The sequence below is a fragment of the Equus asinus genome, chromosome 5 (genome assembly GCF_041296235.1).
Source record: "Equus asinus isolate D_3611 breed Donkey chromosome 5, EquAss-T2T_v2, whole genome shotgun sequence".
Lineage (NCBI taxonomy): Eukaryota > Metazoa > Chordata > Mammalia > Perissodactyla > Equidae > Equus > Equus asinus.
The window spans coordinates 5,912,945-5,927,310 of record NC_091794.1 but is presented as its reverse complement, the minus strand read 5'-3'; the positions used below and the strand labels follow the sequence as shown (position 1 = coordinate 5,927,310).

At 34.5% G+C, this 14,366-nt stretch overlaps 1 protein-coding gene across 6 annotated transcripts in view; it reads left to right on the top strand.

Moving 5' to 3' along the window:
- Window positions 1–14,274, top strand: part of SENP7 (SUMO specific peptidase 7) — a 141,186-nt gene extending 126,912 nt beyond the window's left edge. For all 6 annotated transcript variants that reach the window (XM_014853242.3, XM_014853247.3, XM_014853246.3 and 3 more), the window contains 8 exons: window positions 1,299–1,421; window positions 5,804–5,896; window positions 6,535–6,659; window positions 8,026–8,078; window positions 9,411–9,454; window positions 9,551–9,619; window positions 10,259–10,409; window positions 12,475–14,274. In XM_014853242.3, coding sequence (XP_014708728.1) covers window positions 1,299–1,421; window positions 5,804–5,896; window positions 6,535–6,659; window positions 8,026–8,078; window positions 9,411–9,454; window positions 9,551–9,619; window positions 10,259–10,409; window positions 12,475–12,615 — 799 coding nt within the window. In that variant the 3' untranslated portion in view covers window positions 12,616–14,274. The remainder of the gene's footprint in view (window positions 1–1,298; window positions 1,422–5,803; window positions 5,897–6,534; window positions 6,660–8,025; window positions 8,079–9,410; window positions 9,455–9,550; window positions 9,620–10,258; window positions 10,410–12,474) is intronic.
- Window positions 14,275–14,366: the final 92 nt, after the last annotated feature.

The window sequence follows — 14,366 nt, the reverse complement described above, 5'->3', positions numbered from 1 at the left end:
AGTACATAGTTGTATATTTTTTAGCTGTGGGTCCTTCTAGTTGTGGCATGTGGGACACTGCCTCCGCGTGGCCTGACAAGCGGTGCCATGTCCGTGCCCAGGATCCAAACTGGTGAAACCCTGGGCTGCTGAAGTGGAACCCGTGAACTTAACCACTCGGCCAGGGGGCTGGCCCCAGAGGAGATTCTGACTCTTTTTTGTAAACTATTTTCTGTTTATTTTTTAAATTGACGAATAACTTTCAAGTAGTAAAGTGCATAAATCTTAAGGGTACAACTAATGAATGTTCATATATGTATGCACCCATTTGTCATCATTCAGATCAAGAGGAAGAGCACTTCCAGCTTCCTTTGCATCTCCTTCCACATAGTGTACTCTCCCCTTAACCATGTCAGAAAAATTCCAAGTTGTGTTTGTCTTTTATGCTTTATTATTATTATTATTTTTAACTTTTTTTTTTGAGGAAGGTTAGCCCTGAGCTAACTGCTGCCAATCCTCCTCTTTTTGCTGAGGAAGACTGGTGCTGAGCGAACATCCATGCCCATCTTCCTCCACTTTATATGTGGGACGCCTACCACAGCATGGCATGCCAAGCGGTGCCATGTCTGCACCCGGGATCCGAACCGGCGAACCCTGGGCTGCCCAAGTGGAATGTGCGAACTTAATTGCTGCGCCACTGGGCTGGCTCCTATTTCTTGTTTTTTTTTAAGCAATTACAAGGTCATTTTCAGACCTACACGAACTATTAAGAATAGCCGAGTTCTTTAATTATGAAGGGTTTAATCACTGAATGATTGAATTACAAGCTTATGTTGAAGAGTTGTTTTAGTATAGAAGTGGACTAAGTATTTAGAGATTAGTCATGTCTCAGAGTTATTAACATTTTCATAGATTTATTTAGGAGTGTCAAATTTCAGTTTTATATTTGATTGTGTGATTCTTTGGTTAATAGTTCCTTCTGCCCTCACTTCTTTGGATTGTAAGCTCTCTGAGGGCAGGTAGTTTTTTCTTTCCTCTCATTTTGTGTGTCTAGTGTAAATATGGTGCTTGGCACGTTAGGAATTTCATAAATATTTGTTAAGTAAATGAATAAATAAGTGGGCAGTTTCTGCTTTAATGATCTTAATGAAAGATCAGGTAACTAAAGAACAAATAAAGCTGAAATCAGAGCAAATTACAAGATTGCTTTGAATCTAACTAGACATAAAAATGAAGATTTCTAGAACATATGAGAGAATTGGGTGAAGACCAGGTAAAGTCTAAAAAATAACTTACTTTTGTGGTGTGCTACTTTATAGGTATCTTATATTGGAGAAGGCATCGGATGAACTTGTCGAACGAAGTCACATTTTTAGTAGCTTTTTCTATAAATGCTTGACGAGAAAGGAAAATAATTTAACGGAAGATAATCCAAGTCTTTCGTAAGTCAGTCTTCCAATGTACTTAAGTTTTAAGAGGAAAATACACTATTTTGATGCTCCTGGTGAAAGAACTTCTTGTGGTGCTTCCTGCAGTGAGCTGTATTCCCACCTGTGCTGTCCTGGCCTGCGTGCTCTGAGAGGCGTTTCTCACCCTTCCGCTGTTCTGCTCCCTGTGATGGGGAGGCTGACACTCGGAGGCCAGGCCGCCTTTCCAGTTGCATGTTCTGTGGGGGACACTGGAGGTTGGAGGCCGAGGAAGGGAAAAGCCAGGCTGTTTCTTCCTTACCCTCCATGCCTTGGATTCTGGCAGTGGCCGTTTCCTCTCGCTGGACAGACCTGCTGGAGCTCCAGCTTGTGTCTTCTGGTCCTGCTTCTTCCCCTGGCCCGTCCGTGTAGGGGATGGCAGTTTCCTGCTGTGCTCATCTCTGCTTGCCTCACTGCTCTCTCTTTTGGCCTTGCACTTTTTCTATACCAGTGTCGCCAATTCTCTGTATTACGTTTTATCTGTCTTAAATATATAGTGTGGTTTTTGTTTTCCCAGTCGGACCGTCACCAACATACTACTTAAACTGATGTAACTTTATACAACATAACATATTTGTTCCCACACTTTAGCTGAATTTCTGTCCAAATGTTTTTTGGTTAGTGCTAAACCTATGGAGCCGTAGATAGGGATAGGCCAAAAGGAGGAGGGAGTTGTTTTTATTTCCTAGACGGCAGTGCTTGGACGTTGTAGCATGGAGCCGCTTCACCCCTCTCCCCGCCCCAGCAATGCGTGTGATAGTCTGTGTGCTAGACCCGTGATAAAATGAAGAGTTTTTATTTTTAAAACAGTTAGTGTAAACGTATATCTACCACTTTACAACTTATAAGGTACGTGTTTGTATATTATTTTCTCTCATGACAAGTCCTTTTAGATATGTGGGGCATGTATGTCATATCCCAGTTTTTCAGACGAGGAAGCAGATCGGTGAAGATTGGCAGACTCTGCTGGGGGCAGAACTGGTTGGTACTTACGTCTTCATCTTCTACCCTCCAGTCTGGAGAAGTTTCTGTTGCACTGGACTGCCTTTAAAATGTGGCTGTGAGAGTGTGTTTCATCCCTTTAAAATAATAGGAATAATAAGCAAGTAAGAAGATAATTAAGTGGATAAGGTGTTTTGTATTGTTGGTGCAAGAGGGTATGAATAGGGAGAGTGTTAACATTTATTGAGAGCCTGCTTGGAACCATGCCAGCGAACATAAAGTCATTTTGTTGGATTCTACAATAATCTTGTGAGATAAGTGCCATTGTCTTTATTAATTGCAGCTTAAAGAATTTAGATAAGTTATCTGAATTTGGATGTAGCTTTCCAATTTCAAAGTTCAAGCTCTTTCTGTTGTTTCTAGTGTTGTGACCATGTAATTTATGGTCTAAATTGGGACACTTGAGAGAGTAAAAGGAGCCTCTATTAATAGTTAACACTGGGCAACACATGTGTGCCGGGGCTGTCCTAGACAAACTAGGATGTGTGGTCATCTACATTTTGAGTGTCTTTATAGATTTGGAACTTGTATTGACGGACAATCCCTGTCAGCATTAATTACGGAGAAAAATTTGCAATTTGAAAATATTCCTGATACTCAGGATTAGCAGAGAGGGTTATATGGAAGGAGAAGATTTATTAAATAAATTTGATATTTAACATTTCTGATGCCCTCCTGTTCTATTTTATTGATATAGAAATTGACAGTTGGTACCATGCATTTAATCCCACATTTTATTTTAAGATTACTGGTCAATGTAGAGATTGTGAATTTGGCATACCACCTAGACATTGAGGAAATGAAAGTAAGTAGATTCTGCTATATTTTTAGATTTTTAAAAAATTAAAAAAATTTTTTAAATTAGGCATTGTATGGCTGATCATATATAAAAGTAATACAAAACAGTTACATGAGTGGCGTATTCCAGGGTAAGATATATGTGTAAGACACTAGACACATATACTATGTATATGTTTTATGTACCACATAGTATATATACCATATATAGTGTATATATCTCTCTCTCTAGCATCTTACATATAGTATACATATAGTAAAGTGTATAATCTCTCTATATAGTATATATAGTACAGTATATAGTATTTACTATATATATAGTAGACATATAGTATAGTATATTATATAGAGTATATGTTATATTGTGTCATATATATACACTATATATAGTACTATAGTATCTTATATATACACATACATGTATATATGGGTATGCGCGCACACACACAAATACTCATACTAATGCTTGGCCTGATATGTGTATAATTAGTATTCACACAAAGAATCTCTACAAATATGTAAAATAAACAAGATATACTGCAGAAACAAAGTGGCAAGGGTTATAAACCTTAATGGCCAGTAAATCCCTGACGGGAGGCTCAAACTACTAGTGTTAGGAAATTGCAAACTAAATGATACAAAATCTCATTATGATGATTTCTGAGGTCCTTCCAGATGTGGCTTCTGTCCATCTTCCTAAACTCATCTTACAACATTCTCTCCCCTCAGTTACCATACTTCAGCTCAGCCCACCTCCTGTCAGTTTTCAAATATGCTAAGTTCTTTCCTATTTTCTTTCTTTTTTAAAAGTTTTTTGGATCAAACCATTTTATTGAGAGGCTTCGGGGGCGGGTTGAAGGGCTGGGAGGACAATGCGATCCGATGTCCTTGGCCTGGCCAGTATCTCCCCAGCTTCACAGTCACTGAAAAACTCTATTTTATGACTAAAATTTCTTCTCCTTGGACTTTTTTTATTTCACAACATGATTTCTAATAATTTATTTCTTTGTTTGCTTGTTCATTTTCTGTTCTCATCCTAAAGTATGAGCTTCATGAGGTCAGGAACTTCATCTATCTTATTTTCTGTTCTATTCCCAGTGCCTTTTGCTCAGTGCTTGGAACATGCTAGGAACTCAAAATAAAAGATAATAATCATGTATATCATTGGATGGGGAGAGAACTGTTAGACATTTAATTGGGGATTTTCTACCCAGTTAGGAACTGAGAAAAAGAGATTATGTTGTGGCCGCCATAATCTTGTCTCTCCTCCTTGCCCCATCCTGTGTCTAATCTATTCCCAATCAAATGAGGTTAGAACAATCAGGAAATCTTCCAGACATCAGCATAGCAAAGGAGAACCAGGGGTCGGTCCTTAGGATCTCCAAATGGAAACAAATGAACAGACTGGGCACTGGCTGAAAATAGTTGTTTATAATCATTGAAATGGTTGGGTCTTTCTGAAGTAAGAAAACTCAGTAAATGTATGACTTCCGATTATTTATGAAATTAATCTTCTACATAGTGTCTAATTCCTTCCATATCTTTTAGCCCATTCTGGATCCCATCTTACTCCTAATGTGAGTCTGGTTAGATACTCAGATGAACAGGGATGGGGCAAAAATGTCTGTTTCCTGTATTACTTGGTATATAAATATATAAGGACTTAATGATATATATATCCCTGTATAAAAAGAGGTTCTTCAGGGACTAAGCCAGAAGTCACATACCACCTCCTTTATGCCACTCTTAAATGCCATCCCTTTCCTACAACATTTTTTGACATCCAAACTTGGTTTGATTATCTTCCTTCCTTAACCTCCCTGATATGGTGTTCGTGTGTCCTAACACTTCTCTAGATGGCTTTCCTGGATGCTATTAGAGAATTCCTTTGTCTCTCTTCTGACACTTACGTTTTAGTTATTTGTTGTAGTTTTTTATTCTGCATTCATTATTTTGTAAATTCCTTTAGGTCATTGTGTATGATTTTCATTATTTGTTCTTAGGAACATAATAAATATTTGTTGAAGAAATAAAATGAAAGATGGATGAATGTTGGATATACTTAACTCGTTGTCCTATAGTTTCCTTGTATATGAAATGAAGGGAGTTGAGTTTCATCTTTAAAAATCTAAGAATATATGCCTCGTTTCTCCTCTTCCAGTAGGTTTTAACACCTCCCTCGTCACAGGTATAAGATTTAGACAATTCTGCTAAGGCGTAATGATAATATTTTATATCATGCCCAGATGAAACTAAACAGAATAAATAGATATAGCTGTGTTCAGTTGCTGAGCCACTTTTGGAATCTATAAAACGTTTTATAAATTGTTGCCTTTCTTCTATCCATTACATTATTGTTTATAGTGATCAAATTTAAGAACAACCAGGAGTTAATAAAAGGAGATAATTTTCTAGTGTGTTAAATGTTATATATCTTGAAGAAGATGGTTAAATAAACTAAACCTAGCATTTTTCGGTATATAAAAAATACTCTTGGAATCTTTATCTTAAATTTTAAATTTTTTTATATACTAAATATATCTCTTTCATATTCCCAGAATGGCGCAGAGAAGACATAAAAGAGTAAGAACATGGACTCGTCATATAAACATCTTTAATAAAGATTACATCTTTGTGCCTGTAAATGAGTCGTGAGTATTTCAGATTATTTAAAAATAAACTTGGAGTGCAGAAAAAATATTTTGTATATTTTTAGATTAATAATCAGTAAAAAATATGGGTACATAAATCCCAGGTATTATTATTTATTTTTAAAGAAATAGCTAAAACAATGAGTTACTTATCTTGGATTTTGGTTTGACAGTGGTTATGTTGTAAGTATAGTGAAAAAAATAAAATTACAAATGCCCTAAAGACTATAATGACTGAGACATTGAATTTTTATTTTTGGACTCAAGAAAAGATTTTCTAAATAAAACGTCAAAAGATTTTAGGAAGAATCTTCAAATATTTAAGAGAACAAGCCATTTAAGCACTAAGAGAAAAAAGGTGATACTATGAGTCTGTTTGTCTATTTATTAGAGCAGATCCTCAACAGGAAACACTGATCATATGAAAGTAAATAAGTTTGAATTACTCAGATTTCACCCTAAGTCTTCTTCCTAATTTAATTAGTTTGGGAATGTGTGTTCTATGTTCTATCTGATATTACAGTGGGCTTCTTCAAAATCCCTATGAAATCTGTCACATCTACTTTCCCAGCTGTAGCTCTAGGACACATTCTTCTGCATCATTTCCATCTTTTGTTATTGTGTTTCTTTTTCAACAGGTCTCACTGGTATCTTGCAGTCATTTGTTTTCCGTGGTTAGAAGAAGCTGTGTATGAAGATTTCCCACAAACCATGACCCAGCAGGCCCAGGCTCAGCAGTCCCAACATGGCAACAAAGCAATAGGTGATAAGCTTCACGTAGATGATGGTGTTAATAATGATGACAACAGTAAAAAGATAGAGTGAACAATATTAAGTTAAAAGATAGTATAGTTATTTATTGTCATTAAACTTATTAGAATAAAGAATAAGAAGTCTGAAATTTTCACGATAGATGCCCAGCCTCCTGTATAGACAAATGTAATTCTTAAGTTATACTGTTTTATCAGGGTTTTTTTTGCTGAGGAAGATTCGCCCTGAGCTAACATCCATTGCCAATCTTCCTCTTTTTGCTTGAGGAAGATTCGCCTTGAGCTAACATCTGTGCCAGTCTTTCTCTATTTTGTCTGTGGGTTGCTGCCATAGCATGACTGATGAGTGGTGTAGGTCTGTGCCTGGGAACTGAACCTGTGAACCCGGGCCACTGAAGCAGAGCATGCTGAACTTAACCACTAGGCCGTGGGCCCAGCCCATATATCAAGTTTTATAATAGCACTTGTTATGGAATAATCTTGCTAACGTGACTAAGAATTCATGCTGTGATCTTCAGGCATAGCTTGAAATCTCCCTTTTTTCCTTAATATGAATGAACACACTTCTTCTTGACACTGGTAATTTGGCTAGGTAATATCTCCTATAATATATTAATATCTCTTATATTAGTATTACTATATGATAATAATATATAATACAGAATATTAGTAATATTAATATATTGATAACAATATAATAATTAATATTAATTATTTATTAATACTATAATATCTTATAGGGGTTTCTTATAATTCTTCCATTTTCTTATGTTACAATCCAAATTTTAGTTAAATAAGCCTACTTTCTTTGAGGAAAAAAAATCAAAATTATGTGTTTTATAGTTGTAGCCTAAGCAGCAAGAGGAATTAATAATGGCCATTACCATTAATACTGGCCAGAATGCTTCTTTAGAGGGAGAGAAAGAAAAACTGATAAAGCTACTGATCATGTTCAATTTTCTCTCATCCTCCTGTGCTTCAAAAGTGTATTTATGCAACACATCGTAGGTTAGAAGAACCATTACTAGAGAAATTAACAATCCTCCACATTAAAACAGCAGACATTTCAATTAGTGACCTGTCTTTGAAGATCATCTTTTTATTGGAAACTGGCTCAGTTAACTGGTATTTCAGGTTTTGGCTTTGGGCTTTATGTGCTGTCTGATAACAGCTAACCATTGTTAGTTTTATCTGTTGATTGAATTTGTTTTCATACGTTAAGCATGAAAAAAAGTTAAATAGATCCCAGGTATTTTTTTCCCTTTAATAACTACTGTGCATACAAATTAGAGGTTATGCTTATCTAAATGCTTTGTATTAAACATAAACACTCATAACTGCTTTGTTATTTCTAACTAGACAATGATCAACATGCTACTTCAACACTATCCTTGGCTACAGAGGATTCCCAAGTAAGTGTGATCTTTATAAATGTGAAGGAAGGAGGACTCATGAATACAATAATTTTATCCGTAAAATAGGGGGCCATGATGGCTATCGGTGGACCGTAGTTAAATTCTGCTGTTTCATGATTCTTTGATATATTTTTTGGAGGTAGGAAAGAAAACAAGAGAAATTATTCTTCTTCTTGCATCTGTTAAGCTTACTTTAACTCCCTAGGTTTGTTTATTTAGTAGTTTATCTGATCATCTTGGTTGGCTACTTTTCTAATTTCTATGGGTTCGATGTACTTTTATTCTTCATTGTGTCAACAGTTTTCTGAACTTAGTGTAATTAATGACCTAATCAAGCATATTTTATAGTCTACTTTCTATTATTGTAAATTGTTGGTAAAAATCATTCAAAGTAGACACAAGGTCAATGCTATGACTCCTGATGCTAAGATAGTCACTGTTAACTTTTCTCAGTATGGACCTCTGAACTGGTATGCATGGTCTAGATTTGGTGTCCTAATAGATTCAGGAAGCCACCTAATGATTTTTTGTGTGTATAGACAGCAGCAGCCTCCCTGGCATCAGACTCTGTCTTTACTGTCATTGGTACAGGGAGGGCAGAAGGAAGGAGGTTTCCTTTTCTGCTGTTACAGTGGCAGGATAGGGGAGTTCCTTCTTCCTTCTAGAGCCATGTTTCCCAAATTGGGTTCCTTGGAACACTTGTTCTAAGATGCAGTTTATGATAAAAAAAAATTCTGTGGTCAGTTAGGTTGGGTAAACCCTGTGTCATGTTCTTCTCTTAGAGATTCACTATTATGTTAGAATAATAATGGTACTGAGAAGTTCTGCATTGAAGAAATCTGTTTAAGTTTGATCTGTTGTTTCTCAAGTTTATCAAGAAAAACAACAAAACACTCCCTCCCTTTTCCCTTAATACACATTAATACTCTGCTTCTTGTGCTTCGAAGGGAAGAAATGTATCTCTACTGACATCATATATTAAATTAGAGAATGTAGATAAGGACAGGTTAAATTAACTTGTTTATCTTTGCTTAAGATGGTAACTGTGAACAGAATAAATTAAAGTTTCAAGTTGTTTTTTAGGCGACGTTAAAGCTCCATAATTTCTTGAGGCCACATGTAAAAGTGTATAAACTCCTGTTTCACCAGTGTAAGAAAATAAATCAATTAATTTTTGAAAAAATGAAGTTGGCCTACTTCAGATAATGAAAATAACTCTTATTTGGAATTTTAATTTCCAAGTGTTTTAAACATTTTAAAGAGTAACTGAATATTAATTTATTTAAACTAGCTTTAATTGCAAAGTCATAAAAATTCATGTTATTTCAGAGTACCGAGACGAATATGTCAGTACCAAAGAAAATGTGTAAAAGGTAGGTACAAGCTGTAATAATACAGTTTTTTCAGATATTTAGGTTTAATTCATATACAAATATGTATATCTTGATTTGTTCATTTTCTTTTCATAGGCCATGCATTCTCATACTAGACTCCTTGAAAGCTGCTTCTATACAAAACACGGTTCAGAATTTACGAGAGTAAGTGATGACAGTTTTACCCTCAGTCTCTTATCTAAAATCTCAGTAACTTTGAAGCTGTCTTAAGAATTACTGAAAAGACTATCAATTGTATTTTATTATGTATTTAGATGAGGCCTATAAATCTAATCAGTAATCAATATTCCCTATTATGTGTTAATATTTAAGTATTAATATTTCTCAAGGATTATATCCAAAGTAAATTTGGAATTTTTATTTATAATTGCACAAAAAGCATAATTTTACAACGGAGCATTGCAAATATTAGTGGTTATCAAAGTAGCACTTTATAAAAAAATAAGAACTCTTTCACATTCTTATTACATGAGTGTGTGTGTATATACGTATAATTTTGTAATTTACTATGGGACCTGGAAAAAACTAGCAACTAAAGTTTTAAAGTAATTTGTCAGTTTACTTTGTAATATAAATGACTTTATGTATATGAATTGTAAAAGTTGAGTTGTTGAAAAAGTCTAGCTTTTAGTTTGAAATTCAAATGATTTTCTTTAAACTAGCACTGTCAGCCTCGCTTACTGTAATTTGTACTGTTAAAGTTCAGTCTTTGGAAATTTTGCTTGAGGCAACACATCTGGCAGAGATTTCTACTTGAGTCACTACACTTTTTGATGATTTCAGGTATTTAGAGGTAGAGTGGGAAGTTAAACGAAAAACTCATCGTGAATTCAGCAAAACAAACATGGTGGACCTGTGCCCTAAAGTTCCTAAACAAGATAACAGCAGTGATTGTGGAGTATATTTACTGCAATATGTGGAAAGCTTCTTTAAGGTATGTAAAGATATAAACAAGTTTTTTATTCACAATTACAAGCATACAATCACAAATTAGTGGGCAAGCAAAGAAGCAGGAAAATGTGACAGGTAATCAAGAAAGGGAAAAAAAAAAGAAATAGAACCACATATAGTCCAGATATTGGAGTTTGCAAATAAGAACTTTAAAATGATTTGATGAATGCGTTAGGGAAAATAGTCAAAGATGGACAAATAGATGAAGAGATGGAATCTACTAAAAAAAAAATCAAGTGGGCATTCTAGAACTGAAAGTGCATAATGATATATCTGAATTTAAGGACGTGTTGGATGGGTTTGTTAGCAGACTGGATACAGCATATGATAGGATTAAAGAACTTAAAAAAAAAAAATACAGTAGAAAGTATCCAGCTGTAGCTCAGAGAAAAAATAATGTAAAGAAGAGAACAGAGCATAAGAGACAAATGTGATACAGTCAGAAAGTCTAATTTACATGTAATTGGAGTTCCAGAGGATTGTGGGGGGAGAGAAGAGAGTAAGGCAGACACAAATGTGAAGAAAAATTCTCAAAACAAAAAGACTCATGTTCGAGAAGCTCAGAAAACCATAAGCTAGATAAGTACAATAAGTGTGGGTGTTATTTTCTAGCTCATCAGAGACTCTGTAGGAACTGTAGCAATATCAAAGAAGAATTCTAAATAGCTAGGAATCACTCTTTGCTGTTTGAACTGTCAGCTCATTGCTTCAGTCGTTACCAGTATTATTGCTGAAGTGGGTATAGGAGCAGCATATTTTTGACCAGAAGCTTGCTTGGAGAATCCTTAAAGATACTTTCAAAGCATGCAAGTTGTAATATGCAGTTATAACTTTTGGTATAATTGGGATGGAATGATAATATATTGTAGAAGATGGTGCACATTATGGAAACTATTAAATATGTCATGTTGATTTTTTCCTTTTTTATTCCACACTGGAGCTTCATTATAGGGTGACAATTCTGGTCTTCTAATACTCTTTCCAAAGAGGTTTGATTTTGTTTTTATTGCATAATATTATTACATAACGTATTCTGAGTCTGTTACACAATTCTACTTTATATAGCCCCAGTCAGTAGAATATACTTCTAATAATGTTGTAGCAGCATTTAAAATTCCTGGAGGGAAAACTTGAAAAATTAAACCTTGTGTTTTACAAATTGCTGCACTAATGTAACAGAGCTTAGTTTGAAAAAAAGAGGTTTGGGATAGACCACTTAAAACTTGTGGAACTTTGTAACTAACCCTTAACAAAGACAGTGTTAATTCTAAAAAGAATATTTGTACAGTTAAATCTCCGCTGACTTTTGCTCCTAGAATCGCAGTCAGTCCATCCTGTAAGCTTTATACCCTGGGACTCTTAATTCCTTCTTCAGGATTTAAGTCCTTACATCTGGCTTCTAATAGTTTCATCAAATCTGGAAACATGATGTAGGGGTGGCCTTCTTCAGCAGTTAGTAATTTTTTTGAACACAGAAGGAAATGTCTTTGCAGGTGCACCTTGTATCTTCTCAGTTAAGCTTTAATATAGTGGAAAATATGGCAGTTCTTTAAGCCATGGCTATTTTTTGCACTAAAAAGGCCCTTCTGCAGGATTTCCTATTTTTTATTTGAAATTCTTCATTTACTGCTAAGGCTTTCTTTTTGTTTTAATAGTTTCAGAATATTAACATGTTGGAAAAAAATTGTGTTCAAACCAGCCTGACTTTTGCATTATGCTGAATCATTCTCTATTTACCAATTCTGTTTGCACTAATTCACATGAACATGCCTTGTAGCAGAATGAATGATATTAATTTTGACGTTGAAAAGTTGGCAACTGAATGAAAATGTTCTAAAGTTGATTGTAGTGATGGTTGCACGACTTGGAATATACTGAAAACCATTCAATTGAATACTTTGGGTGAATTGTGTGGTATGTTAATTATATCTCAGTAAAGCTGTTATTTAAAAGAAGTTAGCAATTTCTCATTTCTTGTAAAAATGAAATCAAAACAAATTTAAATTATACTACTAAGGTGATTGCATTTTTTTCTTTTCTCTTGTTAGGATCCTATTGTTAACTTTGAACTTCCCATTCATTTGGAGAAATGGTTTCCTCGTCATGTAATAAAGACCAAAAGAGAAGATATTCGAGAGCTCATTTTGAAACTTCATTTACAGCAACAGAAGGGCAGCAGTACTAGTTAATCTGCACAAGCTTGACACAGATGTTCTATACGATTACTGGAAAGCTGCTTACCAGCATTTGTGTTAGCAAGCTCACAGAGAAGAAAATAACTTGCAGTAGTTTTCTAAGTCATTGAATATTATTTAAACTGTATAAGATATATTATTAGAATTGTTGGGATCTCATAGATGGAGTGGAAATGGGAGTGCTGTAGATAAACTTAGATAGAAATTAAAATTTCATAAATATTTGATATTTTTCTGATTAAGTATGCTTGGATTATGCAATAGCATATGTAATGTGGGAATGTGTTTGTAGATGATGAAGCGGTGTCATCCGTACTTCCACAAACCTAGGAGGCGGGGCAGTTAGGTCCTCCCCGGTGCCAGCCCCAGTACTTGTCAAATTTGTTGACAAGTCACATTATATTGTAATTCTATTCTTTGCAGCTCAAGCATGCAGTATGAATACTGTGTATTTTTTAAAAGAATTTAGTATGAAGGCTTCAGAAAATGCCATTTACGGCATCCCTTCTGTATAGTGTAAAAGAAGACATAACGTTAGGAAGATGATAAAATTCACTCTTTCAAAGCGCAGCTTATTTTTCTCAATCGCTAAATGGAACTGTTACTCTGCTCTAATTGTTATTTGTTTTCCATTTCTTTTCATGTCATTTGTGGGGATCTGAGAATTTAGTTCATTCATTCAGAGTGAAATTTGGAACAAAAAATTTTAGCTATCCAAAATAGGTTTTTAAAAATTATATATATAGCTCAACTTAGTTTATTTGAGGTATAGCTATATAAACACTGACTCCTATCCTATCCTAATATCCCAGAATATATGTTTCTGTAAGTATGGAAGAAAAAATTGGTGTCCTCATAACTTTAATTAAAAAAAAAAACCTCAAGTTCCTATTTATTAATTATTAGAACTAAATATGTAATTTTGTAGCTCTGTTTACCCAGTATTCATGTGCAAAGCCAGATTGCTCTCATTGCTTTTATATTTTTAAATTGTAGTTTTTAGAGACCTGTGATCCCCATAGAGCATATGTGCAGGTAACAGTTCTGAATTCATGAGATGATGGTGGTATTATATATGATTAAATACTTCGCAACCTTCTAATGTTATCAGGAATATTTTGAGGGGACAATTATATTGTATTTTCTTAGGTAAGAAACGTGTTTTTTAAGAATATCGTTTTAATCTTCTGTTTGAAGCATCTCCTGAATTTACATTGTAACTGTATATAAAGCAGTGAAGAAAAGGCAGTTTAAGATAAAGGTAGAAGTCGGGACGTTTTATTTCAAAATCATGTGAATTGAGGGGGTCAGTTAAGCCTCAGTGTCCTTAAGTTTTTGTTAATCTTGTCACCATCTTTATACTGGGGATTTCCTATAAAGATGGTTATAATTACGTGTTTCATTCCCAATTTATGTGTGTGTGGGAGGGGACTTTTGTAGATGACTGTTAATTATTTTGTAAATCTAATTTTGGGAAAGCAAGTGTATATTATATCTTCTTGTGACTTCTTAACTTTTTTGTTTGTTTTTCAAAGATACCACTGTCCTTTGTCATGTTTTGAAGGTTGCTTAAAATTCATTTTCCTAAATTCATGTGGAAATAATGCTTTGAGAATATCAGCATTTTATATTAAACGTTTCCAATTCATTAAATTGAAGTGTAATTTTTTTCTTAAGAAAAGTGAGCCATTCTTAGAAATAAACTTTAAATTGTATGATACCCAGTGAAAATCGTATAACTGATG